Source organism: Enoplosus armatus, chromosome 1, assembly GCF_043641665.1.
Source record: "Enoplosus armatus isolate fEnoArm2 chromosome 1, fEnoArm2.hap1, whole genome shotgun sequence".
NCBI classification, from domain to species: Eukaryota; Metazoa; Chordata; class Actinopteri; order Centrarchiformes; family Enoplosidae; genus Enoplosus; species Enoplosus armatus.
The window spans coordinates 7,912,935-7,940,164 of record NC_092180.1 but is presented as its reverse complement, the minus strand read 5'-3'; the positions used below and the strand labels follow the sequence as shown (position 1 = coordinate 7,940,164).

Genomic DNA, 27,230 nt, shown 5'->3' with positions numbered 1-27,230 from the left:
ACAAGCTAGAAAAGAAACAGTTTAGGAGGTTGTTCTTGATAGCAAATAATATCTAGCGTTAGTACCTTCTGTGCAGTGTATCTAAGGTCGCCACCCAACAGCACACGTTCAGGATTCGGTGCCTAGCAACGGGGAACTGACAAAAGTACTCCTTCCTCCATACGGAACAGTATTTCCGGCGTAGAAGAAGACGTTCACGCCGTTGTACATCATTGAGCTACATACCGGTAGACACGTTTTTATCACGATTGTGTTATGTGACAAGCTAGTGGACAACGTAATGCTTGCGAGTCGACTGAACTACGCTGACGTCTGTTTTCCTTTGGTCTTCGCTGTTATATAACCGAGCTAACAATTATGATTTTTGTCTGCTAGTTGTCGAAGCTACAGACGTTCTAGCGTACATCACGCTTGCTAACAGAAGCTAGCTTCATTAGCGTGAATCAGGTAATGTTGACTGTACTGTAACGTTAGCTTCAGTATGTAACGTGTGTAACGTAAACTGGGGCAGGTGTAGTTACAGTATATCATCTGCCGTCCGATCTCTCTGAGCTAAAGAGAAGAGAGAGGGAGATGCATAGACATACATTGTTAACTGCACTCTGTGCTCTTGAACTCTAAAATGCTAATTGCTGAGTTGTATGTAGATATGCTACTTGTGCTTATCTCACTTTACATTCATTCCCTTGCTTTCTCACCCAGGCGCGCTAACATTAGCTAATGCTGCCTCTGCATCCAGTGTGAGGTAGAAACAGTCTTTCTACTGACATTCAAGTGGCTTGTAGTTAATGGACTGTTTAATGCTATGTTGCAACAAGTCCATCCCTCTTGAACGTTATTTTCTGATCCCTCAGCACTGCTGTCTGTGAAACTGTTAAATGAAATATCTATATATATTTCGAATCATAATGTGGCAGTACTTTGATTGTCAATCTTGAAGCTTTCATATTTAAGCTAGTTATAGCTGATGTGATGTCAGAGAAGATCCTCATTTAATTATTGTGGCTATAAGCAGAAAGTCCACTATTATTATAATTGATTTAATAATAATAATGATAATAGTAATGATAAAAGTTTATACCAGGCAAACACAAAACCTGCAAGAAAAGCCAAGTAAACATAAAAAATGTAGATCAGGTAACAATAAGAAAAAAGTACAAAAATATTGCAAGAAATAATATGATGACAAACCATGATCAAAACAGTGACCATAATGAAGAAAATCAGTACTTAAAACATGCACTTACAAATAATCATACATACATACATATACTGTATACGTATGCACACCTACTAGCCAGTTAAAATGTAATTATAAGACAGCCTCTTTTCTTAAAGTGGGTAAATACTGATTTAGGAGTTTGAGTTCATCAGGCAGCTCATGAGGTACACTAACAGAAAGCTTGTGATATGAGACTAGATTTTAGAGTTTGGGATTTTTGTTATTTTTAGATTAGTTAAACCGCTATGCATCTTTATAACCAGAAGAAGTCAGCAGTCATTATACAATTTCAACAACTAAAATACTAGACATTATCCAGTCTCATCACAATATTAAATTAATATACCCGATATCTCCCAACACAACTCATTTGTCTGAAAAAGGTCTCCTGTATGACCTTTTTAATAACAACCCCTAGCTTGCTTTGTGACTTTTCCACATTATTGCGCTTAACACTTTTAAAGTTATGTAAATGTTGGATTATTTCGGTTAATATTTCTAATATTTGCGTCGTCTGTTTTGTCATTCTGGTTCAGCTATGAAAGTGGGGCCCACACACTCCAGCATTGGTCTGTCAACATTTAAAGAGCAAGCATGAGCAGCCTGGATCAAGACCAGCGTCTCCATCCCAGTTGCCGTGACAAAACAACAGTCTCTAGTGATTCATCAGACGCTCATGAGCTTGCCAAGCAGCCTCTCCAAGGTCTAAAATTGGCATCACATGCGGTGCTGGAGAAGGCGCAGCAGAAGGGCAGGTTGAAATGCTCAAAATGTGGAGGATCAAGGATGTTCTTCTGCTACACATGCTGCACATTAGTGGGTGTCACCCTGCAAGAAATCCCCTTAATCAAGGTCAGTAAGAGGTTAGGACTCACTTGATTGTTCTTTGAAGAGAGGCCTTCAGCTATGGAGTTGCTGTCATAGTAGTATCCTAATGTGGTGGAAAATGTTAAGTCATGTCTTCTATGTAAGATGTATGAAATTCTGCACATGCTGTGGTTGCAATGTGACTGTCCTCTGGATCTGACTCTACATGTTGTATGTTGGGCTCAGCTTCCTGTCAAGATAGACATCATCAAGCATCCCAATGAGACAGACGGCAAGAGCACTGCAATCCATGCCAAGATCCTCGCACCCAACGATGTCACCATATACACATACCCCTGCATACCTGACTTTGAAAAGGACAAGGTTAGTTTTAATTATGAAAGAATGGAGTAATAAAAGTAATATACCTTTAAGAGTCATTGTGAAGCTGTATTCTTTATGGCTGCAACTAACGATTATTCTCTATCAATTAATCTGATAATAATTAATAATTGTTTTAAAAATAAAGTTTAATTTATTTATTAAAATGGTCAACAATCAATCAACCAATTGTTTCAGCTCTAGTACTCTATTGTATTCATATTGCTGCTGCTTTTACCTATTAAGAAAACGTCATCGTCATTGCACCTTATTAACTTTATTTGTTTATATTATATTTTTAATGCAAGCAGCTGCTTTTGAGTCATGTTTTGATACTGTTACTATCCACTAAATTCACATTATTGAAGTAAATGCCTGTTTTTCTGCATTATACACTCCTGTATTTGTTGTCGTTGGATTTTGATCCTTACTGTGTCCAACTTTCTAATGAAAACATTTGGAATCTGTAATAGATTTAGAAGATCAAGTTACATACTTAATTTTCATATTTCATGCTTGCCAAGGTTAAATTTCATAGCGCTAGTTATATGCGCCCTGATCAGATACTGTGATTTGACTTGACTAAAAGAATTACAGCGGCTTTAGTGCACAAGCCATGCTTATTGTATTTGACAGTTTCAAACTTTGATTTTTTTCCTTCTTGCTTTCTCATGTATTTTGCTCAGTTGAATGACCTCATGCTTCAAAATTTTCAACTTTATTTTGCTCCTATCAAACTGTAGTCCTCTCTTTCACTGCTTCCTAAATGTAGCCATATATAAATCACCACATTGTAGAAACAACATATTCTAGATGCACATATTTTTGTTCTCTAGTCTTGGTTTGTATGAAGGTGTTCTACTCTGAATTGGTGTTGTATCTCTGCTCTCTCTTCAGGTGGTGTTGGTGTTCCCTGGTCCTGGGGCTGTCTCGGTTCAAGACATGATGCAGTGTTTGCATGACAGGACTGACGGCAGGTCACTTTACTCCTTTGATGAACCCTGCATAAAGAGGCTGAAAAGTGAGGAGGTTCAAGGTGCCACACACACTGCCGAAAACCCAGAGTCAGGGACCCCAGGTGGCGCAAAGGGCTTGGAGTCAAGGGTGTATCCCCTACAGAGGGTGGTCTTCATTGACAGCACATGGAACCAGACCAACAAGATCAGCACAGACGAGAGACTGCAAGGTAATCACGAAAGATTGCATTTGATTATTGGGGGAAAATCTATTTCACCCACAATGCTGTTAAACATGATCTCACTCCGTGTTCTCCTCTGCTTTCTGACTGACATGTGTTCTCCTCCAGATTTGCTCCGGGTAGAGCTGAAGATGAGGAAAACGTGTTTTTGGCGGCGTCAGAAGGGCAAACCGGACACATACCTGGCTACTATTGAGGCTATTTATTATTTCCTCAAGGACTTCCACAAGCATTGCCTTGCTCAGGAGTACAATGGAGAATATGATAACCTTCTCTTCTTCTACTCCTACCTGCACTCTGTTGTCAACAAAGCTAAGACCTCTGCTGGAAAATGCTGAGGAAAAACTGACGTCAGCTACAAGAGACTGTTGTGAACTGTAACTGAAGAGTTGATTCACATGCAAGCCCTTACATGTCTAGTTTTATTTTATGCTGAGTGATATTTTATTTTGTAAGGGACATCTATTTGTTTAAGAATATGCAATAAAAGGGTTTACAATTGCCAAACATGAATGAGGTGTGTGTGATACATGAGTAAATACAAGAAATATAACAAATCAAAATCCTGCAGTCGCAACGAAGACTAAAATAGAAATCTAAAGATTCAACAAAACGGTCTCAACTGCAAAGTGAGACACAAACAGTTCAGAGTATTAAAATCTGATGGGAAATAGTGTTGTCTTGGTCTTTTCTTTAATTCAAAATGTTGAAAATGATTTAATCTGAAAATAAATGGCATAAGGAGAAATAGAGACCTAAAAATCAATCTTTTGTGGTATTTTCTCCTCCCACTTAAATCCATTAAATTACAGTATGATTTGCCTATTTAAAAAAATATCTAAAATTGTGAAAGGAAATCAGACTTCAGTTTAAATATTTTTATTTACAAATCAGTACACATTTGTGTTTGAGTTATTCCTGTCCCTTATTTTCAAAAAATTATATTATGAATCATGGGCACCTTTTGTAATAGAATCACATTTGTTGCAGACCCAATAAAGCAGTTCTCCCAAAATCTATATACTGAAAGCCAATGCTGGAAATATAGTATCTGACAACCTGCCTTTGTATTTGACAACTACTGTCCTAATGTGGGGCCACTAGTAGAAGTTCTCTCTGATCTTAGCTTGCAGGCTGTCACATGTCTTCTTGGCATCTCCCAGCAACATTGACGTGTTCGGCTTGTAGAAAATGGGGTTATCGACTGCAGCGTAGCCCACGCCCAACGTACGCTTCATCACGATCACCTGGAGAAAAGTTTAAATAAGTGTGCATGGCCACTTTTTGTAACCCACAGTTAAAAATGCAGTGACATTTTTGGTGCAGCAATACATATCAAAAAGGTAATGTAAAAAAAGGTAGGCCAACCTGTTTGGACTTCCACACCTCCAGGACAGGCATGCCAGCAATTATCGAGTTTGGATCTTCTTGTGCTGCAGAATTCACTGTGTCGTTGGCTCCGATGACCAGTGTCAAGTCTGTCTCTGTGGGCCGCAGACATTTTCACACTGATACACAAGACAGATGAGCACACAAACCGCTGCTCTGCAATTGTCTTGACTAATGTTATTGGGTTCCCCCGGCACCACACTTATCTCCCTCTGTCATAAACAGAACCATGTGTCTCGGACTGCATGCTTGGTTGCTAAGAAAACAAGACTGTTGCCCTGATAACATGGCATATCAAACTATCGAGACACAACACAAGGCCGCTCCAAGTGTAGGTGAAAGGTGACAACCATATAGCAGGAAATATTCTAACATCTCACTCCATAAATGCTTTTTAAGAGTTTACCTGGGAAGTCGTCATTGATCTCATCCATCTCCAGGACCACATCATAGGGAACACCAGCCTCAGCCAAGAGGACGTTCAGCTGGCCGGGCATACGACCGGCCACTGGGTGGATACCAAACCTTTTGGAGATGGACGCAAAATATTACTGCATCAACACTTATTGATTTGCAATGAAAACTCACTACTCCCCGATCGATTATGCCCTGCTCCTGTGGTGCCACAAGTACCAATGCACCCATCTCTTTATAAACAAGTTCAGATTTGACATTGCAATGTCGTAATACTCCGTTACAAGTAAAAATCACACTTAGGTAAAAGTATTATCAGCAAAATGTGCATAAAGTATGAAAGGAAAAAGTAAACTCTCAGTTATATTATTTGATGATTATTACTGATTACACTACATGTGGTAGCTGGTGGAGATGAGGCTACTCTTAACTACTTTATATATTGATAGGTATTTTCATTTAGAACACTGCATCATATTTTATAAGTTGATCACGTTTAGTATGAAAAATCTAAATCTGAAAAGTAACTACTTGTCACAAATGTAGTGGAGAAAAAGTACAATATTTCCCTCTGAAGAAGTAGAAGTATAAAGTAGCATGAAATTAAATAGCATAAATAATAGTATAAAGTAAAGTATCTGAAAATTGTACTTAAGTACAGGTACTAAAAAAAGAGGCACTTCTGTCTCTCTTCTTTAAATCAGTACTGTGTAGTTTCCCACTTTACTAACAGGAGATAATGCCAATACAATGTGTTGAAGAGCACGAGTGCAGACATTCACCTGACAGCTTTGCCCTGTTCCTTCAGCATCTTCACCATGTCTGCAATTGGGTACTGGGCTTTTGCTGCACACAGACCCCAACCTAAACACAAAAACATACAGAGAATAAACATGAAATAGCCTGAGTCTATGATCCGATAGCGTTTTCTATTCTGGATTTATGTTTTGTCTGTTGCCCGATTGGAATGAATAGGCATTTGACACAGTTATGCATTTTTTTAAATGAAAGCACAGCAATCCAGCAGGGGTTCAACAACAATAAAACCAGTTCTTCCTCTCCCCGTCATTCTTTCTGTTGTCCTCCTCTCCGTGTCTTCATTGACCACAAGTCTCCTCTCTCTATTAAATCATAGTGGTTCATTGGTCTGAGAGACACTTTTCTTTGGGAAACTTTTGCATGTGTGGTGTGCATTTGGGTCCCCTGCGTGCAAAGAACTCCTTTCCCTGTGTCTGCATAACCCCTATTTAACCCTGGTGGTCAGGTACCTTGTAGAGTTCAGCATTACCCCTAATCGAGTTTTTTGAAGCCAGTCACCCCGTAACCGGTATCTTCTAATTCCCTAGACAACTGGAGCCTTCCGTTTCTTCACTGCCGTGCTTTGTTGTTGACAGCGCATGGAGAAGTCTTGAGTCTGGACTCAATAGCTCTTATGACTTTTCACTGTTTCTCTAATCAAACCAGCATGTTGGACCACACAGCTGTCCTTGCGTTGGTTTGGAGCCACTTGAAAAACAACAGCAATCCAAGTATCCACGAGTGGTTGCTCTTGCTCAGGCCACTCGCCAAAAAGTTTGGCTTTTGATACTTAATAAATCAGGACGTGGTCATCATGTCACACTCAAAACTCAAACCCACCATCCTTTATTCTTTGCTATAACAAACACAGACTTTATATACTGTGTGAGTGTCACAAGAGACCAGGTGGCTGTGGGACCATTTGTGGACAAACTGCTCCCTCTTGTGTTTCCACACTTCAATAGTTTAATTAATTACTACCATATCAATCAGTGAGATCCTGACCATTTGCAAAAGCGTTTAGCTTTCCCAGAGCTGCTGCACAAACATTTTTGATCCACATTTTGGCAGCAGTCAGGCTCATATCGTTGAGATAGTTGATGTTATTTATCCAGACAGTCTGAAAAGCTGCAGCTGGAGTGCAGAGGAATCTAAGCTGTGCAGTGATGAGAGAATCTGATATGAAAACTGTGCTCCACCTTAGCGTCTCATGTCAACCCAAACCTCTTTCTACACCTGTCTTTCCCAAAGGCTCCAGTCTTTTTCAGAAGTATCTCCAATTTCTAATGGGGGAAAAACTTTTGCTACTGTATCATCCAGTATACAGTAGCAAAAGTTCCTCCTCCAGCAGAAAGTGGAAATATGCATAGTTTAAAATTACCACCAAACTGCCTTTTTTTTGTCAGTTTAGTCAGAAAGATTTTACCAGACTTGCCACAATGGGAGGTAACTGTTTGGAAGGGTAACATTTAAATGGTTTGGGTTTTAACCAAAATTCAAACTTTGCCTATTCTCAAACCGTATACACTTGATTGATGTGCAGTCTTTTTGACCATTAACTTTTCAAAATAAAAAAAATAAAAAAATGCTGTTGATTAAGCCGTCTGTTGGACTGGTTTGCAGGTGTTGGGGAGTAAAAATGCATGTGAAAACGACAATATCTCTGGTTCCGCTGCATTAATTTTGATCCTTTGTTTTTTTAATTGTCCATTGTGGGTCCGACAATGTCAAATGAGTGCAATGCTAAATTGGTTTAGAACACTTTGAACATTCCCATGTTGTGACAGTTTCTTGCCAAAAGACGAAATAATATTAAATTAAGCCTCTGTCGGTTTGTTTACTGTACATCAAATGCACTCAACAACATGAATCTATAAGAAAATATCGATTACTTTGGCAGGTAATATAAGAATCTTACCAAGCCTTAGCAGGTGAGCCAATATGTTAATTTTGGCCACAAAATTGAAAATGACATTCCCTATAAATATCCAGTGTTCACAGATATCTTGTGCTGCATGTACAGTGTGTACCTGGTGTGATGATGATGCTGTTGGCTTCTTTGATTATGTCAATGGTCTGGTCCACGTTGACCTCAGTGTGAGTGCCAACAATCTCCATGGGCTTACCGCCCGCTGTGGAGGTGGTGCCGTACCCACCCAGGATCACATTGGGCAGGGAGCGGTTCATAGCCTTTGGAAGAGAAGAGGACAATAACTCTGATTCAGGTCATTGTGGTGAGTATACGGTGCAAGTTCACACATGTTGCTGGGTATGTGCGTCTACTCACCACACACATGATGTAGGAGAGGATGGCACCAGAGGACCCAATCAGAGCTCCGACAATTGTCATGAGATTGTTGTCTAGTAAGAAGCCTTCAGCACAGAGCGCCCATCCAGAGTAGCTGTTCAACACGGTGATGACCACGGGCATGTCAGCGCCCCCAATGGCTGCTGTCAGGGTTACACCCTATGGGGAGGTTGGAGAAGTATTTTATCGTTTTTACATCAAATTTCACTCACTGGGAAGAATAAAAGCCACTGATGATGAAGCAACTTTTGTGTTTGACATTCTAGCATATTACAAGACAGGAAAACATTCATGAAATACATTTTCACTGAAAGAAAATTTGCACATCTTCAGTGTTTTCCAGTTATTTTCAATAGGTTTTCATCTTCACGCGTTCTAAGCTTAGTGAACTGTTAAAACTCACCATAATAGTGGAAAGCCCAGACACTCCCACTAGACACCCCATGCCAGTACCGTAGCTGGAACTGAGCATAAACGGCACCATGCCTCCCACTGATGCTGCCATCAGGCCAGCGTTCATCATGTGTCGTCCCGGCAACAGCAGAGGGGCAGAGTTCAGGATGCCTACAACCAAAAAAAAAAAAAAAAAAAAAAAAAGTTCAAGTCAGAAATGACTGTCGCTCTTCTGCAAGGCTTAAGGGAAATGCTTTGACAAGATAAAACATGTATACGCACTTTTCTCTTAAGCAGTGTCGAGTGTCTTGGCCTGTGGAGGCCTCTAATCAGCTATCTACGAGTCTGTTCCATCAACAAATCAGACATCAGCCCGCTGCCGACCACAGCCATGCAGCCACTGCCCTGCCCTACCCGTAGCAAATTACCAGAAAGCTTCTCATGTGTTCCTCTTGATCAGTCGCACTACAATGTAAATTAGTGACTGCTGACACATGCACATAAACCCCGAGTCCAGGCCTGGATTTACCAGAGGATCTTTGGCTTTAAGTAGATGAAAGAGACAATCAGCGCCAGAGGACGCAAAGTTCAGAGTGTTTATATAGATATTAGAGTGTCTGTGTCAAATCAAGAACAAGATCAGACTTGTAAGAGGACATAGTCTACAGACTTTCAAACTTGTCACATGCACAATATCTATATGTACTTATATACTTTATATATTTCATTTACTATCCATTACCTTGAAGCTTGCCGTAGGCCACCAGTGAGCCACTGAAAGTGACGCCGCCGATGTAGGTGCCCAGATATGCCACGGTCTTGACCACACCGGCGGCTGGGTGAGCGTCCAGGTGTGGGTACTCAATCATGAACTCTGCGACGCAGGTGAGAACAGCTGCCAGCCCCACAAGGCTGTGGAAGGCGGCCACGAGCTGCGGCAAGTCTGAGATTTCAATACGCTTGGCAATGGTCAGGCCTGCAGTCGAGATATGAAGAAGATCAAAAAAAAAAAAAAGACAGATTTCAGTAAATCTCAGTGAGCTACTAAAGTAGTCAAGCACCAGACACCAAATTTCTCATGCACATTGGCTATGTTTGAACACAAAAAAGTGAGAATATTAAATTAAAAAAAAGCAAACAGTTAAAAGGCAAACACCTGTTTTCAGTAACTACACTCTTAACAAACAGGTCTGCTCTTCAAAGCCAATCTAATGAGTCCCAAGTTAAGTATTTAAGTGTGTTTTCAAGAAAACACAAGGTCACTAATTTAACGCTGAGTAAACCCTCATGCTCTGCTGCCTATGTGTGTGTGTGTATGTGTGGGTGAGCATGTTTATTATAACATCATTTATCATCCTCCTCTCTTAAATTACTATTAACATGTACAACATTCACACACGATGACGAAATCCACTCATCTCTGTATCTGGACAGGATGATCGATGTTCTGTTATGAATTAGCAGAAAATTCACACTCTTCAAAAGACGGGAGGAGTCGCATGCGAAGTTAATAACATATAACTCATTCATGATGGCCTTGTAGTTTTCCAAACAAACTGTTGGACTTCAAAAGGAGCCATGCCCGAGCTTTATTCATTCCGTTTCTTTTTAAATGGAGACTGAAACTCAGGGATGCCTCGATGGCAGCCTGTCTATCAACTCTTTGAAAAGAACAGTTTTTCAGCCAATCACAACATCATGTGCGTGTCTCAATTGCAGACCCTCTAAAAGCAGGAAGCTACGTACCCAGGGTTCCCCCAGTGGCCATGGCCAGAGACATCTGAGACAGCAGCTCTGGTGACGGCTTGAGGGCACCGAGAGTGGCAGCAATGCCCCCTACCACTCCCATCATGCCCAGGGTGTTCCCTAAGCGACTGGTGCGCTGGGCAGAGAGGCCTGCCAGCGCCCCGACACAACACAAGCCTGAGCCCAAGTACATCATCTGAGGAAAAATAAATAAATAAATAAAACACTAGTCAGGCTTATTTGTGTAGCACTTGATCACAGTTACAGTCACGTCACTCAACAAGTCGTCCTTAGATCACCAATAAGGAATAAACTCATTTAAAAAGGTATGAATAAAAGCTTAATTAAAACACTCATTAGAGAGTGCAATTATTTTTATAGCCAATTTAAGTCATTTTTTAAAGCAAAATTGCTTACAAGATTGAATATCTTTGGGTTTTGGACTTTTGGTTGCACAAAACAAGTTAAAGACGTCACTTTGATGGACATTTCTCAGTATTCACTTTATAGTCTTACCAACAATGCAACCCTAATACACTCTATACTATATAAAATTAAACAAACAAAAGAAAATGACTCTGAACACAACCACAGTCATCTTGAGTACCACATACTCTGACAATTGATTCAGTTTACTGACAAGTTACTTAAATATACTTTGTGAATGAGAAACAAAGTGAGTAGACTGATGAGATGTGTATCCGGTCACCTGCTCAATACTGTATCCAGCGGCCACTGAGGCTCCATATCCCCCAACAAATGCAGCCCCAGGTAGCGCATACAGGTAGTTGTACTCTGGAGGGTCAGTGGGACGCTTGAACATGTCCAACATCCTCTGGGTGATCAGGAAACCACCTGCAAATACACAGAAATAATTTTTTTTTTTAAAAAGGACATTTTGCATTTGATTGGGCGGGCAATGAATCTCATTCTTCTCTATCGGTATTTCTGTGTTTAAGTGTTGAACGTCAGACCGGCAATGTTGATGGAGGAAACAAAGGCAGCAGCAAGAGCGAGACTCTCGGGCACGGAGGAGGGTGTGAGACCTCCCCCCATCAGCACCAGACCTCCAACTGCAGTCAGACCTGACAGAGGACAGGCAGAACGCAATGTCACAAAACCACCTATAGGTTTCTAAATCTGCCCGTTACCATCTTATATTAACTACTGACCTGAGATGGCGTTGGTGACAGACATGAGGGGTGAGTGCAGGGCGGGCGTCACGCCCCACACAGTGTGGTATCCCACAATCCCAGCCAAGCCGAAGGTGGTGACCATCTGAGTGAAGGCTGCATTGGGGGATATTATGCCCAGAGCCAGACAGGTGGACACACCTACAGAGAGACAGAGCAGAGCAGTGTTGTTGTTGCTGTTGGTATGTTTGTATGCCTGTGCGCAGTTATTTCCATATTGCTGTAGTGGGACAAATGTGCAGTTTCTGTGTTTTTTTTCCCAGTCCCTTTTTTACCATTAAAGCATTGGAATAGGAAAAATAAACACTTCTATAATTCCATAACATCTTATGTAAGTGTGATGATTCATAGTTTCTCAGAAACTTCAAAGAACTGAACTTAATATATTCCCCGCTGTGCTCAATTATAATAGAGTCCCATTAAGATCTAGTGATCTCAGTGCTCTTAGCAAATTAAAAAGATCCAAACCAATTTATAAAGCACATTTAAAAACAGCAGTTGACCAAAATACTGTACAATTAAAGAAAAACCATAAAAGAACTCAATAAATACACAAAGACCAGTTTAAAAAGAGAAGGACAATAACATAGAAAACCAAAGGGAAAAACTTTCTAAATAAGATCCTGTTTGGAACAAGGGCTGCACCTAACAATTACTTTTTATTATCAATGAATCTACCAATGATTTTCTCGATTAATCATTTGGTCAATGAAACATCAGAAAATCATAATTTCCCCAAGGTGACGTCTTTAGATTGCTTTTATGTCCAACCAACAGTCCAAACTCAAAGATACTCAGTTTACTATAATGTAAGGACAAGGACAAGCAGCAAATCTTCACATTTGAGAGGCTTAAACCATCAAAATGTTTGGCATTGAAAATGGACTTTGGTTGTACAATATGTAGCAGTTCCAAATAGAGCTGAAAAAATAAATAAAAATCAGTCAAAAGTAAGAAATGATATGAGAAGCTGACCGCTTTTGAAACTTAGGCAAAACAAAACTTAAGAACTACATAATGTTCAAAATTTCCGTTGGGTAATTATATACATTCATTTTTTTATTCATTAGAGATCTTTTACACAGAATAGCGGGAAAAAACGTCTTACAAATTCATTGTAAAATAACTTTATAGCACATAAAATTGTGCCAAGTTGTCCAGTTGTCTGAATATTTCTGCATGGATCTGTGTGTTCGTGTCTGACCTGCGGTGTAGACGCCGGCAGAGGTCATGGTGCGGTTGAAGGGAGAGATCACCGCCGCTTTCGCAGCCTCCAACTCTGCAACTGTTTTCTGTTTTACTGGGGCCGGGGGGGCTGTTTTGGGGTGGGGGGACGGGAACATGTCCTTGCCTTCCTGGACACATCAGAAAACACACATCAGGGCCAGTGTGAGAACACAGAGGACGTCCACAGAGTTTGCGTGAGAAACAGACATCAAGACTTTGGAGTCTTGCATTGTGGGAGATCTTGCCTGGATGGTGGGAGCACTCAAATACAAACTCATGGACCGCAAAGGAGATTATACTGAACAAACAGCAATCACGAACCAGTTACCAGAGGTTTTGAAAGATAAATTCTCTTTTAAGGGGCCTGAATAATGCTTAGTTTAACAAGGGGTAAACTGATATGTCCTGTTGAGGTTGCATGCTTTCTCTGCCATAAACAATGTGTCAAAGCCAAAATTCCTGGAAAAGTATATTTTGAAACGTTCATAACATTCTTGCTGGGATCCAATATGAGCTATTCCCAGCTGGGACTGGGTTTTCAGTACTTATTTGGCGCAGTATCTTAGCATGACAGGATCTGATAGCTCATGTCGAGAGGGAGGGAGGAATGCCAGTGAGGACGGAGGTTGCCAGCAGACAGTTACAACAAATAAAAACCCACCTTCATAACAAGAGTCCCGCGGATGACATGGTCAATTGTTCCATAGTCAAATTCGTCTGTGGGCTCATAGTGGAAGTATTCCTTGTCTGGGCTAATGGCCTTCAGCAGCTTCAGTACATTGTTCGAATACAGAGTGCTGGCCTGGGTGGCCATGCGGCTGGGCAGGTCTGTGTAGCCAATGTGTGTAACTCCCTAGTTATTAAAAAAAGTACAACATCAGTAATAATTTACACAGTGGTGAACAAACATAAAAACAGGCTTTCAAATGATTTCTTTTGTTCTTTATCGGAGTCTGCTGGCTGAGCAGAAACCTCACCTTGTGAACGTGCAGCTCTCCGGGCTTGGTGGTCTCGATGTTGCCCCCTGCCTCTGAAGCCAGATCCACCACCACAGAGCCGTCCCTCATCGACTCCACAAACTGTTTCTTGATCAGAATGGGAGCCCGCTTCCCTGCATGGGAACAGGAACCAGAGGGACAGGTGAGAAGCATCAAATATAATAATAATAATAATAATATCGAAGAAACAGGAAAGTCAGAGGACAGTGAATCCACATTAAAGCTGCATTAATCAATTTTTGGCCACAAGGGGGCAGAAAAACATCAAAACAAGCTTATCGAGTTGATTATAGCTAACGTGTCAATCAGACATAAAGGAACATTAGCATTTACTTGAAGTTGTGTGTCTGGTTACCTGACATTGTAAGTTCTGATATTTACCCTTCTTTCAGCTTTGTTTTAGTCCCCACCACCTCCTGAGAAAAATATCTGACAGGTGGTTGATAGAAATTTGTATGTCCACCAGCCAAACTTTATCTGTCAACTGTGTGTTGGTAGACAAATCTCAGTGGGATCATCACTACAAATGATCCCTTTTCATATTAGTCACTTGGTTTAATGCTATTATGCAAAAATATTGATTAATGCAGCTTTAAACACGAGAGACTGACCTGGAATCAGGGCAGTGCTGATGACAATGTCGACCTCTTTACACTGCTTGGCAAAAAGGGCCATCTCAGCCTCAATGAACTCCTTAGACATCTCTTTGGCATATCCTCCGACCCCATCGCCAGACTCTTTGACGTCTACTTCTAAAGGCTCTACCCCAAATGACTTGAACTGCTCCAGGGCTGCTGGCCTGACAGTCAAGAAACAGTCAAGTCAAAGTTGTGATCATCCCAACCACCATCACTCAGTCTGCAGTCCGAGACATAATGTCTTTTTTCCAAGTCTTATACCTGGTGTCAAATCCTCTGACTATGGCTCCCATCGACTTCGCTGCCCCTGCTGCTGCCAAACCAGCCACTCCACCTCCAATAACCAGGACCTGTGTACAATAGAAACATCCACATGCATTAATGTACAACTGACACAGTCCACTAAGCATCTCATTTGAGGAACATTGAAAAGAAAAAGCAAAGATTGTGGGAAGATGCTAATCAATCATGTTGACTTGCATAATATGTAGACAGTTACCTTAGCTGGAGGGACCTTTCCTGCAGCTGTGATCTGGCCAGTGAAGAACCTGCCAAAGTGGTTGGCAGCCAGAACCACAGCCTTGTACCTACAAAACAAACACTCAAGTCACATTTTCGGTAACGACATTCTGTTGAATCTGCATGTAAATGTATATTCTCCTTTACCCAGCGATGTTAGCCATGGAGCTGAGTGCGTCGTAGCCCTGTGCGATGGTGACTCTGGGCACCTGGTCCATGGCCAGCACAGTGCTCTGCCTCTCTGACAGCTTCTTCATCAGCTCTGGGTTCTGCGCTGGATAGATGAAGCTCACCAAGGTGGACTTAGACTTCAGGAGGTCTGCCTCGCTCGAGCTGGGGGCTCGAACCTACAGCAGAAAAAAGGAGTAGAAATTCAGTGATAGCTAGACTCAAACAAACTGTACACAGAATTGTCTTATTAACAGAGCAAATAGTGGATGTGTATTAACCTTGAGGACCAAGTCCGAGCCAAGGGCTCCCTTGACGTCAGTGATGGTGGCTCCCGCATCTTTGTACTGCTGATCAGAGAACTGGGATGGCTCTCCAGCTCCACTCTCCACCTGCACATTGAAGCCCTGTTTGACCAACGCCTGCACCCCCGCAGGAGACAATGCCACACGACGCTCATTCTGTAACGTCTCCTTGGGGACGCCAACCACCAGGTCCTTGTAGAGCACACCTGAACACACAAACCAGCTGATAGTTGAGTCTGCAGCACATAAAAACATGTCTTTCTTAAAAAATGAAATATGAACATCAGAACCTTTCATACAAAAAATAACATCACTTTATGATAATAAAAAAAACACTATTGTTTCATCTTTTCGTGCAACAACACAGGAGAGCATGCGTATACAGCCGAGATTGTGTGGCTGGGACCAGTGTCAGGTTACACATTTCTCTCCATACACGGCATGGTGACCTCGCCACCATGGAGACATTATTAGCAGGTGATTGGCTCTGAGCCAGCACGCACACAGAGAGGCCTGCACTACCACACAGACACGCTCAAAATTCAAACTTACAAAAGCACTCACTAACTCCCAAACCTTTCACAAACACTTGCCGACATGTGCCCCGCGAACAGCATCGACTCCATAAACTGTCTGTGAACAGAATCTGCCAGACAGCAGTTAAACTTTTACATGTCACCTTTAACTGACCTCTCATGTGGTCTCACATGTTAGCAGCTCCTACAGCTACAGCCAGCAGAGCCACTGCCTGGTTCACTACAGCTTTCCCTATTTTGGGAACATCTCTAGAAAACCTGCTGCAAACAGTTCATGATCTGTGGAGTTTTCCACTCTTCTGGCCAGAAGGAGCGTGTCCTTGAGTGAACTGTTATGCTCTCATTCCTCAACTCAGACACGGAGGAAATCCAAACCAAAGAAAGCAGGCCGGCCTCTGTGAAGAATATTGTAAGGTTAAGCATAGAGATTTTAATAAAGCTGTACATTTCCTACCTCTGGAGGCCTTTTGGTCACATAACACAGGAAAAGTCCTGAAATGCCTCCTTCCAGGTATCTTCTGTCGGACCCCTCGCTGGAACAAAATGACAGAAGAGCTGGAGATGCAGCGCAGGAGGGTCGACATGGCCACTGAGCGTCCGCCCTGAGACTCCCTCTGGTCTCTTGAATATAAACCCAAACAAGCAGAGGTAGGTGACAAATTAACACTACTTCTGCTGTCAAATAACAAAGCACATTATAATCCCCCCGACACACATAAGTAGGTCCTGGGTCACACACACTCAGGTTGTCTGTGCTGCGAGGCCTACAGACAGCAGTGACATTTCAGCTCTGCAGGACACGACACACACACACACAAACACAGGGCCCGGGGTTGATTACACACTCCGGGTTTGTTCGCGAGATCTGGAATTATGACGGCACAGGAGGGGAAACTGTGCCAAGTCTGGCCTGGTTGTTGTGAGCTGGAGCAGAGAGAACCGGTCTGAGGAAAATCAGAGATCAGATAAAATGTTGTGGGGCTAGAGGGGGGCAGCTCAGGACTCACACACCTTCTTACACAAGCAAACTGTGAAAAATGTGGGGTTTACAAATAATGGTCTCTCAAAAAAACACACAATTTCATTACCAAACAAACAAATGGTGTGGAGACTTATAGTGCACTGCTTGTTCTCATATCCGAGTCGGACCAGTTGTTTCTGATAAGGTCTTTTTTCCATTCATTCATTCATTCATTCATTCACTGAATCACACAGTCAATCAGTGTCCTTCATCCTCCATCTTTTACTGATTCATTCATAAATTCAAAGGCTTGTTGATTGCGTAATGACTATCACACTTGCCTTTCAGAGTTTCCAGAAAGAGCAGCAGTTTAATGGCTCAACTTTCGCCCAGCAGCAGGGTCACCTGTGAGACGTCCTACACCCCAAAAAACTCCCTCGTCTGCTTGCAGGGACGGACAGACGACCTTCCGCAGTTTCGATATCACTGCTGCACTATTTATGTATAAATAGCAAACCATGTGACTTCACTCATGACCACCTTCGAAGCAGATAAGCAGCCGCTGCTTGAAACTCTGCCACATTACCTGCGAGTTAAAAGCTGTATTCACTCGTTTATCAGAAGTAGTTACTAGTACATTTATTTTAAAAAAGCAAACAAACAAGCAAAAGGTTGGCTATGCATCAATGGACGGTTGCGCGGTAGTTTCTCTCGCTTTAAAATTATGTTAAAGTAGCACAAACGCATGACTGAGGAGTATCTATATAAGCCATACATTTGTTAAAATGTTTTAGACTTACTATATTTGCTTTTCTGTACACAAGGTGACGCCAGAGCGCCAGAGAAAGATGTAAAACTTAAAAAAAATTGTTGCACGACCATGACTATTTCCTTGCTTTCTCTCCTGAACATCCTTAAATACGTAATTTTAAACGTGCTAATGTCGATACCATTTTTTAAAATTATCTTTATGTGTACATTTTATTATAACATGGAGACGTTTCCAACAGTGGCGTACTCGGGTAACAGACAGAGCTAATTGAGCAATTAGGGGGGAAACAACAAATGAACGATAAATTCATTTAATAAAATTAGAAAAAGAGAAAATGAAATACAAACGAACAAAAGCACAGATATAGACATAACACGAATGGGATCATCAACAGTCTTCTGGCGTTTATTTATTGGCAAGTATAAGAGGACAAAATAAAACAAAATATGAAAGGTAGTCTTGAAAGTGTGACTGTTTCCCAAATTCTCGCCTCATGTAAAAATAATGATTATTTCATATCCTTTGTCTTTCATGGTGATACCAAAAGTTATTTCTTCTTTTGTATTTTCATAATAACAGTAAAATTTGCGAAGCAGAAACCAGGTCTCGTCACGTCTCGCACAGGAAAATGTTTTGGTCGGCCATCTTCTTTTAACGCCACATGGACTTTGTAAACACCGGTCGCTCTGTTCTGTCCACACCGCTAATACTGAAAGCATTTAGCTGCGATCCACTAGTGTCACCGATTATCTGGTTTGTAACTATATGACAGTTTTTGTTCAAACGTATTTATCGCAGCTAAGAATGACGTTGTAGCTAACAGCTAGTAGCATGTAGCCTAGCTAAAGTTTACACTGCAGCTAAAGTGACAGCACGAGCTTCACTCCCTCTGTGTGTGTTTGTGTTTCGCACCGTTAAGATTGGACTTCACTGCTCATTAAGAAGTAATTCACGTTATCTGCTTGGCTTTCTCTATGTTACTGTCAGCGAGGCTGGTGACTGCTGATGGACGAGGATGTCTCTGAGGCTGCTGTCAGTGGATCCATCAGACCGGGGCTCTCAGAGATGCAGGCTGGGTCCAGGCTTGATGTCAGCGCTGGGTCTGAGTCTGGGCTCCCCTCTGTTGGTGTCTGTTCCCGGGGGAAGCTGCCTGTGCACCGCCTGGCCCCGGCCTGACCTGGCAGAGGGCTTCCTGCAGGTGGACCTGAAATGTTCCTCTCCCAGCCTGATCTCTCGCCCACCCACACACCTGAACCTGGACCCTGTCCAGCTCACACCTGTACCCTGCCCCAAACTGAAAGGTGTTAAGATAGCTGTGGTGGTCCAGAGTGTTGACTTTAAGAAACACACACCTGCTCGCCTTGTTCATGAGCTTGTGAAAGACATGCTGAAAGGTGTATACGTCCACGAGAAGCATGTGATAAACCTGGAGGATTTTGATACAGAGATTAGATATGTTGTTATTGAAAGCATCAATGTGGATTCGGCCAGTGCTGGATTTATCACCTCCAAAACTGGTGTGGAGATAGTTGGCATCCAGACGGTCCGGCATTACAGGAGTCAGCTGCAGGACCAGCACACAGTCCCACTGGGGGGTCTGGAGGAGGTCAGCATATATTCACTGTAATAATATTAGCGGTATTTGTGTATTCCCACTATGTGACACCTACATATAGGTTTTTTTACTGTATTTTAGGTGAGTGCCTCCCTGAGAGAGATGCTGCAGCTGCCCCTGCTCTATCCAGCCACCCTGAGCTCTCTTGGTGTGTCGTGTCCCAGAGGTGTGCTCCTGGTGGGGCCTCCAGGTGTGGGCAAGACCCTGCTGGTTCGCAGAGTGGTGGGGGATGTGGGAGCCAGCCTGGTGGTGGTCAGAGGGCCAGAGGTAAAAAAATAAATATATATTTGTGTTTACGTTACATTATTATGTTAAACTCTTTCAATATCAGTATGTGTAATTATATTTAGCAAAATCTATGTTGTGATGTAATAAATCGTCTGAAAACTCAATTGAGAAGCAGAAGAAAGATAAAGTAATCCATTTGGGGAGCCAATCCAATGAATGAATACCTGACAATTCATACACTTCATGACATTGATGCAACAGTCCTGTAAATCCAACAGAGACCTGTTGATTGAGCGGCTTTAACCAATAGAGATCCAAATTCAGACAAATATAATTGACCTTTATTTTTGTGTAGTGTAGTGTTTACTGGGACACTGATTTTATAAATAAACTTACTTACGTTTTCGTTTTTCAAAGCACTTGTAATTAATTGTAAATGATTTATTTTCAGGTGGTGGGATCACGGCCGGGCGAGAGTGAGGAGAAGTTGCGTGCAGTGTTTGAGCGGGCTCGATCTGCAGCTGAAGAGGGTCCGTGTGTGCTGTTCTTAGATGAGCTGGACTCTCTGTGTCCGAGGAGAACCGGCTCGTCGGCACCAGAGAACCGCCTGGTCGCTCAGCTTCTCACGCTGATGGATGGTGTGAATCAGTCAGATCGCTTCCTCATCGTCGGAGCCACCAACCGGCCGGACAGCTTAGACCCGGCACTGCGCAGGCCAGGGAGATTTGACAGAGAGGTACTGATGATGAAATATGTAACCCAATACATAATAATGAATGTAAATGCATCTTTGAGGCTCTGACTTTTACGTCTTTCCTGCAGGTTATCATTGGAGCTCCCACCTTGCAGCAGAGAAAAGCCATCTTGTCTGTTCTGTGTGAGAGCATGCCGGTGTGTCCCAGTGTGGACATGGCAGAGCTTGCACAGAGAACAACAGGCTATGTAGGAGCAGACCTCAGTGCTCTATGCAGGGAGGCCGCCATGCACGCTATACGGGAAACCTCTAAGGTAAATACAGCAATCAAGCAACGTGTCATATAATAACAAAACGCTTGTATTTTATTATTTCTCTGGAAACATTTTAGCTCTTTCAGACATACATTACCTCCTGTCAGGATATATCCAGATTGGATCATATGTGGGGAAACTACAACTGTTGCTGAACAGGAAACACTCACATTAGTGCTCATCTTGACAGCTAGAGAAGAGTATTATGGTGGTTATTTGGCAACCCAACATTAAAAATAGTGTGAGTCAACTGTGTGGAAAGTGTGTTGTGCTGTATATGTACGATAAAGTTGACAAGGCATTCCTTAAGTAAAAACAAAGATGCACTTGCATTCATGTTACAGATGATGAACCTAAAATGTGGTTTGCACAGTCGGATTGTTCTTATGACCTTTATGGTTCTAGTGAAACAAGAGCTCTCTGACCAGCTAACACTGGTATGTAAACAGATACAGGAGACATGAGACAAAGTCCACAAGGACTTCTTAAATAAAGACAAAGTCTTTACAGAATGTGTGGATATGTTCCTGGAGAAATTCACCCTTTTGTACCCGGGCTCCCTGGAAAGCAGTTTTGATCCTGAGTGGATTATCCTGATGAAACAAAGTAAATTGAATTGAACTGAAATTGACACCAAGTGTAAAAACTTAGATTTATGAATTATTGTTGTCTGTAGGGTTCAGGAGAGCAGGTGGTGGGTATGAAGCACTTCCAGGAGGCCCTGAAGTCGGTGCGTCCCTCCTGCCTGCGGAGCAGCCTGGGCAGCACGGAGCTCTCTCCAATGTCTTGGGAGCAGATAGGAGGCCTGGATGAGGTCAAACTCAAACTAAGACAGGTAAATGAGTGGCAGTGCTTGAATTATACAATAAAATACAAAGAGTTGTCCTCTGAGCTCGTTTAAAGGCTGAGAAGATACCTGTCATTGGAATAAATTGATTTTATTTCCCCTCCATCTGTCCTCTCTTGTGTCTGAACATCAGAGTATTGAGTGGCCGATGAGATACCCCGAGGCGTTTGTTCGTCTGGGTCTGTGTCGGCCGCGTGGCGTGCTGCTCCACGGACCTCCAGGATGTGCAAAGACGACACTTGTCAAGGCTGCAGCCACCTCATCTCACTGTGCCTTCCTGTCTGTCAGTGGAGCTGACCTCTACTCTCCATTTGTCGGAGACTCAGAGAAGGCCTTAGCGCAGGTATTTTCTTCTGCACAGTCTGTAATAACACCTGTGAACGGCTGCTGTGTTTGCGTCCTCCTGTCTGTTTCATCCATAAACACCTGCACCTGTCTGTCCACACGTAGCTGTTTCGTCAGGCCCGGGCCTGTGCTCCCTGTATCCTGTTCCTTGATGAGATCGATTCTCTGATTGGCTCCCGGTCAAACAGTCAGACAACTAACAGCGTACAGACACGCCTCCTGTCTGTGCTCCTGAATGAGATGGATGGGGTCGGTCTGAAGACCCTGGAGAGGAGAGGGACGGAGAAGATCCCCCAGGCAGAGGGAGTGGAGGACAATCACACACAGGAGCAGGTTAGATATTATGGAAACGTGTCTGAGGCTGTCAGGCTCCTCCTTCTGTCGTTTCACATAACATCTGATCAGTATGAGGTGATTTATTCTACACTTTATGCTATAAGCTGTTTTTGCTCTTTGACAGCTGGACTGCCAGGAAGTATGCAACAAAGATGTGATGGTTGTAGCCGCCACAAACCGACCTGACTGCTTAGACAGTGCCCTCCTCAGACCTGGCAGGCTGGACCACATCATCTATGTCCCACCACCTGACCAGCAGGTAAGTTATTTGTCTTAAGGGCATGAAACATTTTAAAAGTTAAAGTATAACAGCAACCTTGTAAGTAAGTTTTTAGAAGTGATTTATAAGGCAATAGCCATGACTTTGCATCTTTAATTAACTAACTTTTAACTAACCTCATATGTGTCATTCCACATGTCTAGGCTCGTCTTTGCATCCTGAAGGTGTGTACGGGGTCGATGCCCGTGGGTGCTGATGTGAGTCTGGAGGAGCTGGCGGCAAAGACCGAGCTTTACTCTGGAGCTGACCTGGAAAATCTGTGTAAAGAGGTAATGTGAAGCTCACACCCGGAGCCCTTATTTTCTCACACCTGCCTATAAAACACAAGATGTAATCCTAAATGTTGACAAACGGATCGAGTAGGAATACCTCAAAGATGTTTTTGCATTTCCAGGCTGCTCTGTTGGCGCTGCAAGAGGAGAACATGGAGGCTTCTGACATCAAACGCACATACTTCCTCCAGTCCCTCAGCAAAGTGAGCCCTTCTCTCACTGCCAAGCAGATCCACAAATATCAAACACCTCCCAGATGACGATCCACATATGAGCATGTCCTGCATTGATAAATTGTATTTTTGGTTTGAAATAAAATGAGTTTAACTTTGACCTGAGGTGTCTGGCATTTTCTCTGGTTTTATTTTGTCACTGACAAGCACTTAAAATGACTTCATGTTTGAGATGTGCACTTCAAACCGTCTGCCAGCCGCTGACTTTCAGTTTTCAAATGAGACCACAAGAGGGCGCTGCACACTGAGAAAATGTATTGATCATCAGCAAAGTGGATCTGTTGACGAATTGGACTCCACTGGTGAATTTCAGTGCAGGAAGCTCTGTCTACGTGCCTTTCACCTCGTACTACCTCTCCTCCAGCCTACATCAGCCGGGCTCACAGGATGCTGCGCTAAGAGACATCAAGGACTTCACGGCAACAACAGGTGAGACCTGCCACACACAGCTGCCTCTACTTGCTGACTTTAATTCACTGAATGGACTCTCAGCCTCAATATTAAGTGGAGTTATGATCAATTTCTCTTCAGGTATTTGAGAAATTTGAAAAATGGTTGGATTTTTCCAAATGTTGAGAAAGAAAAAGGAGGTGAGCCCTTTACATTTTTACTATGTTAAAAGTGATTTTGTATTGTGCATATTGCCTTTGGATGTAACATATTTTAATATGATGCACATTTAAAAACATATTTTTTGTGTCCCAGCTGATCCCTCTGATAGGGTTCATGGCTTTTGCTGCAGCAGGAGCCACTTCTGCTTCTATCTACTTTCTATTTACTAAAACCGATGTTATGTGAGTGTTATTGCATTTTTTTCTAATCTTAATAAAATGATATGCCACTTTATTTATTTAATAATACAAAGTGCTTTAAATTGCACTCAACTTTTTCTTGTTTTCATCGTTTAATCTGACTTCTATCGGCCTCTGGGCATGTAAGAAATGCTTAATAATGATGTGACATTTTCATTCACTGTTTTTAGTTTGAGTAAGACCAGAAATCCAGAACCATGGGAGAGAGTGGACCCATCAAAACCCCAAAAGGTAATCTCTAACATTCCTAACATACATGTTTAGATGGTTGTTCATAAGCCTATTTTTATTCTTCTTGGCACTGAAATACAAGCAGAATCTTTCAGCGTGCCCCTGCAATCTGCTGAGTCACTGAGGGAGACGTGTTATCAAATTAGTACCAGCCCTCTCTTGTGACATCAGAGTAGTGATGTTTATGTTGCCGCACACGTTAGCACATGCCACTGTGCAGCTATTCATGTTACCTGTCACTTTAAGTCAGTGCTTGCATGTAGGTCAGGCAAAGCCTATTTTTTTTATTATTTCTGGCATTTCGCTGCAGCTCATCACCATCAATCAGCAGTGGAAACCAGTGGAGGAGCTGGAGTTGGTGAAGAGCCTCACCAAGTAAAAAAAAAAACGCGGGCATCTGCTAGAAAGATCCTCAGTCTGGCTACCTGCCTGCCCCCCATCAGTCTAACAGAATCCTTTCTGCACAAACTAGGATGCTTTGACAGTCAGTGTGCGGAAATGCTTCTGCTCCACTGGTGGGGTTTCACCCTTCTCTGTAGTGGCCCAGCTCAAGGACGTCCACCTGCAACAGTAGAAAACTATGGTAACAGATAAGTCTAAGTGAAACTCTGGGTTTCTGTGATTACAGCTAGAGAGGTATATTCATGCTGAATAAGTTGTGGTGTTTTGTTTGACAGGGAAGTTGGTAGTCACAGAAACCCAGATGCTCTTACAGTAGATGTGAATATCGGACAGTGTCTAAATGTAAAAGACAAAATGTAAACTCAGTAAATAATGTACTGTACAGTGTCAATAAATTATTATTGTGATCAACTTGTGTTCAACTTTCTTCACCAGTGTGTCGTTTTGTTTTCATAAATTCAAGAAAGTGTAAACATATTTATGCAGGAATATTGTTATTCATATCTGTGTTATAGAGCTAACAGTAATATCTCCTCTAAGCATTATCTGCCTCCCAAAGTGTGTCTGACCTGTAAATGCTGTGCGAAGAAGTTGAATTTGGCTATAAGAGGTGCCTCATCCCCTCTCGTAATGTAAATACATTACAAAACATCATAAAAGGATTACTCTATATCTAACAATGAATTGATCCCACTAACAAGTATTGTCTGTGCAGCCAAAGCCTGATGAAGCTTATTGCTCTGTGTCAAAAGCCTCCATAGGCCTTCTTCACAGCAGACATTTTGACTTATCATAGGGAAAGCATAGGTGTTAGAAATAACATTAACAATCGGTCCATTATTATTTACAGCTGTGCTTTTCCCGCTGTGACGTGTCAAAACGTCTTCCAGAAACACATGAATGAGCCACATCACTGCACTCTGTGACATGTTGACATGTTCCTCCTTTAAGATGAACACTGGCAATAAACTGTGGTTTATTATGAGTTGATCCCACACGCCCTGTACAAGTGCTGAAAATACTCACTAGAGCGCCAAACGTGTATTAATCCACCACTATTTACTCCCGTTTGAGAAACATTTGCTAAAAACTACAGTGCCCAGCTGTTTCAGGAAATTACTGAGCCTTTTTCAAAAGTGAAACTATATGTTTGTGACCTGTTTTTAAAGGAATGGTTAGACATTTTGGGAAATACACTTCAAACAAAAGTGCACTTTGGTTTTTATACAGATTAAACAAACAAGATATAACATTAATTAATGAGCTTTAGAGCTCCTAGTTGGATTTAGTCACCTTTGGACAGAGCAGGGCTTGTTTCCCCCTGTTTCCAGTCTGTATGCTATGCTAAGATAAGCTAAATGCATGCTGGCTCTAGCCTCATAGCTATGTAACGTGCAGACCCAACAGGGATATTGATCTTCTCCGTTAACTCAGGAAGAAAGCCAATAAGCGTATTTCCCGAAACTATTCCTTTAAAGATTTATGTCTTTAGTGAAAACAAATGGGCTTGTGGCTGAGTGCCACAGACAGGCTGGAGAACTCAGAATATATTGAGAAGTTGACTAATGCATTGTTGATTTTGGTGTTTTCCTGGGATTTGTTGACAACAAGAACGATTACTGCCAGCATATTCTTTTAAGTCCTGTTTATGTCGAGTAAAAACATCATTAAATAGACCTTTTTTTCCCACAACAGACAGTTTGACTTAGCAGAAAGAGCACAAGTGTAACTAATAACAGTAATGAGGGCTCCACTCCATTTAGGTGTCCCAGTTAAACATGCCTGTAACCCGGCATACACAATACCAGTTCCCTGGAAAAGGCAAAAGAATTAACTGTGAAATTCCACCAAGTAAAGCTTTATCATTCTTTAATCTCCACATTTTGTTTTAAGACGCACTCATTATTTGTTAAAATGTTTGCAGAAAGGAATCTGATGAGATGGTGCCAGCGAGGACAGCTGTAAAGTAATGACTGCCACCCGAGCAACGGCCAAATGCACTCATCTGCTTAGTTTATGGTTGCGTGGGCAATCATTGTGTTTTATAATCAGAGACAATCCTTTTAATGTCCATCTCGCCTCTCAGAAGAGAGCAAAAACATCAGAAAACCCTCCCTCGACAGTGTCTGACTGGCACTGCGTGGCATGCACTGGACTGTTGGCTGCACCGTGAATCTGAAAGGATTTCTAATGAATTATTAAACACTAAACAAAGGGTGTGAAGGAAGGGAGAGCGAGAGAGAAAAGGAGAGGTGGGGGTATTGTTTCCTGATCTGTTTGAGTTGCTCTTTTCTCAGGAGGCCGTTTCCTCTTTGGTTTTACTTACATGCATGTTGTGTTGTATATACAAACATCAGCAAGGGTGTCACATTTCCAACATTTCCTTTCTTTTTACTGTTACTGTTTAGATTCCTGTTTTTAAATGCTACATAAATGCTTCCCTGTCACATTTCATAGCTTTAGTGTATGCAAACAGGAAGTACTGCGGATGATCACTGACTCTTTATGGCTGGAGGGCATTTTCAGTGCTCTTGTATCATGTAGTCAAATATACTGTGAGGCCAGAGAGGTGCATGCTACAGTCAAAACTTAATTTCACCTCATCAAGCTGTGTAACTGAAAGGGTATTTATGGAAACAATGATGGAA

At 42.1% G+C, this 27,230-nt stretch overlaps 4 protein-coding genes across 5 annotated transcripts; 3 read left to right on the top strand and 1 right to left on the bottom strand.

The window, feature by feature from the left end:
* The first annotated feature begins 137 nt into the window (after positions 1 to 137).
* Positions 138 to 4,267, top strand: dtwd1 (DTW domain containing 1). Of its 2 annotated transcripts, none has more exons than XM_070908197.1 (5): positions 138 to 227; positions 1,759 to 2,074; positions 2,276 to 2,413; positions 3,308 to 3,596; positions 3,717 to 4,267. In XM_070908197.1, exons 2-5 carry the CDS (start codon positions 1,817 to 1,819, stop codon positions 3,944 to 3,946), a joined length of 915 nt encoding a protein of 304 aa, XP_070764298.1. In that variant the 5' UTR covers positions 138 to 227; positions 1,759 to 1,816; the 3' UTR covers positions 3,947 to 4,267. The 2 variants fall into 2 exon arrangements, with proteins under 2 accessions (XP_070764298.1, XP_070764305.1); XM_070908204.1 differs by lacking the exon at positions 138 to 227 and adding an exon at positions 333 to 447.
* Positions 4,268 to 4,471: 204 nt separating this feature from the next.
* On the bottom strand, positions 4,472 to 17,657 carry LOC139291646 (NAD(P) transhydrogenase, mitochondrial-like). The gene is made up of 22 exons (XM_070913781.1): positions 17,543 to 17,657; positions 16,695 to 16,861; positions 15,681 to 15,910; positions 15,379 to 15,578; positions 15,212 to 15,299; positions 14,974 to 15,062; positions 14,686 to 14,873; positions 14,054 to 14,187; positions 13,738 to 13,929; positions 13,054 to 13,204; positions 11,829 to 11,990; positions 11,631 to 11,741; positions 11,366 to 11,511; positions 10,657 to 10,852; positions 9,653 to 9,886; positions 8,921 to 9,081; positions 8,497 to 8,676; positions 8,240 to 8,399; positions 6,194 to 6,275; positions 5,404 to 5,522; positions 4,977 to 5,092; positions 4,472 to 4,855 (listed from the first exon to the last, which is right to left on the bottom strand). The coding sequence occupies exons 2-22, from the start codon at positions 16,822 to 16,824 to the stop codon at positions 4,709 to 4,711; spliced, it is 3,216 nt and encodes a 1,071-aa protein (XP_070769882.1). The 5' UTR covers positions 16,825 to 16,861; positions 17,543 to 17,657; the 3' UTR covers positions 4,472 to 4,708.
* A 1,000-nt stretch (positions 17,658 to 18,657) lies between these two features.
* afg2b (AFG2 AAA ATPase homolog B) lies at positions 18,658 to 23,180 on the top strand. The gene is made up of 11 exons (XM_070908721.1): positions 18,658 to 18,726; positions 18,961 to 19,579; positions 19,670 to 19,855; positions 20,268 to 20,552; positions 20,639 to 20,824; positions 21,501 to 21,659; positions 21,805 to 22,014; positions 22,122 to 22,367; positions 22,477 to 22,611; positions 22,776 to 22,901; positions 23,027 to 23,180. Exons 2-11 carry the CDS (start codon positions 18,989 to 18,991, stop codon positions 23,162 to 23,164), a joined length of 2,262 nt encoding a protein of 753 aa, XP_070764822.1. The 5' UTR covers positions 18,658 to 18,726; positions 18,961 to 18,988; the 3' UTR covers positions 23,165 to 23,180.
* Positions 23,181 to 23,458: 278 nt separating this feature from the next.
* c1h15orf48 (chromosome 1 C15orf48 homolog) lies at positions 23,459 to 24,993 on the top strand. The gene is made up of 5 exons (XM_070907777.1): positions 23,459 to 23,566; positions 23,669 to 23,727; positions 23,843 to 23,931; positions 24,120 to 24,180; positions 24,491 to 24,993. Exons 2-5 carry the CDS (start codon positions 23,689 to 23,691, stop codon positions 24,557 to 24,559), a joined length of 258 nt encoding a protein of 85 aa, XP_070763878.1. The 5' UTR covers positions 23,459 to 23,566; positions 23,669 to 23,688; the 3' UTR covers positions 24,560 to 24,993.
* Positions 24,994 to 27,230: the final 2,237 nt, after the last annotated feature.

Coding starts and splice junctions, on each gene's coding strand:
- dtwd1 (XM_070908197.1), top strand. CDS start 1,817: ATGAGCAGCCTGGATCAAGACCAGCGTCTCCATCCCAGTTGCCGTGAC. Junction 2,075..2,275: donor AAGAAATCCCCTTAATCAAG/GTCAGTAAGAGG, acceptor TGTTGGGCTCAG/CTTCCTGTCAAGATAGACAT. Junction 2,414..3,307: donor CTGACTTTGAAAAGGACAAG/GTTAGTTTTAAT, acceptor CTCTCTCTTCAG/GTGGTGTTGGTGTTCCCTGG.
- LOC139291646 (XM_070913781.1), bottom strand. CDS start 16,824: ATGTCGACCCTCCTGCGCTGCATCTCCAGCTCTTCTGTCATTTTGTTC. Junction 9,887..10,656: donor GGCCACTGGGGGAACCCTGG/GTACGTAGCTTC, acceptor TCTCGACTGCAG/GCCTGACCATTGCCAAGCGT. Junction 5,093..5,403: donor GATCAATGACGACTTCCCAG/GTAAACTCTTAA, acceptor TGCGGCCCACAG/AGACAGACTTGACACTGGTC.
- afg2b (XM_070908721.1), top strand. CDS start 18,989: ATGTCTCTGAGGCTGCTGTCAGTGGATCCATCAGACCGGGGCTCTCAG. Junction 19,856..20,267: donor TGGTGGTCAGAGGGCCAGAG/GTAAAAAAATAA, acceptor ATTTATTTTCAG/GTGGTGGGATCACGGCCGGG. Junction 20,553..20,638: donor CAGGGAGATTTGACAGAGAG/GTACTGATGATG, acceptor TCTTTCCTGCAG/GTTATCATTGGAGCTCCCAC.
- c1h15orf48 (XM_070907777.1), top strand. CDS start 23,689: ATGGTTGGATTTTTCCAAATGTTGAGAAAGAAAAAGGAG. Junction 23,728..23,842: donor TGTTGAGAAAGAAAAAGGAG/GTGAGCCCTTTA, acceptor TTTGTGTCCCAG/CTGATCCCTCTGATAGGGTT. Junction 24,181..24,490: donor ACCCATCAAAACCCCAAAAG/GTAATCTCTAAC, acceptor ATTTCGCTGCAG/CTCATCACCATCAATCAGCA.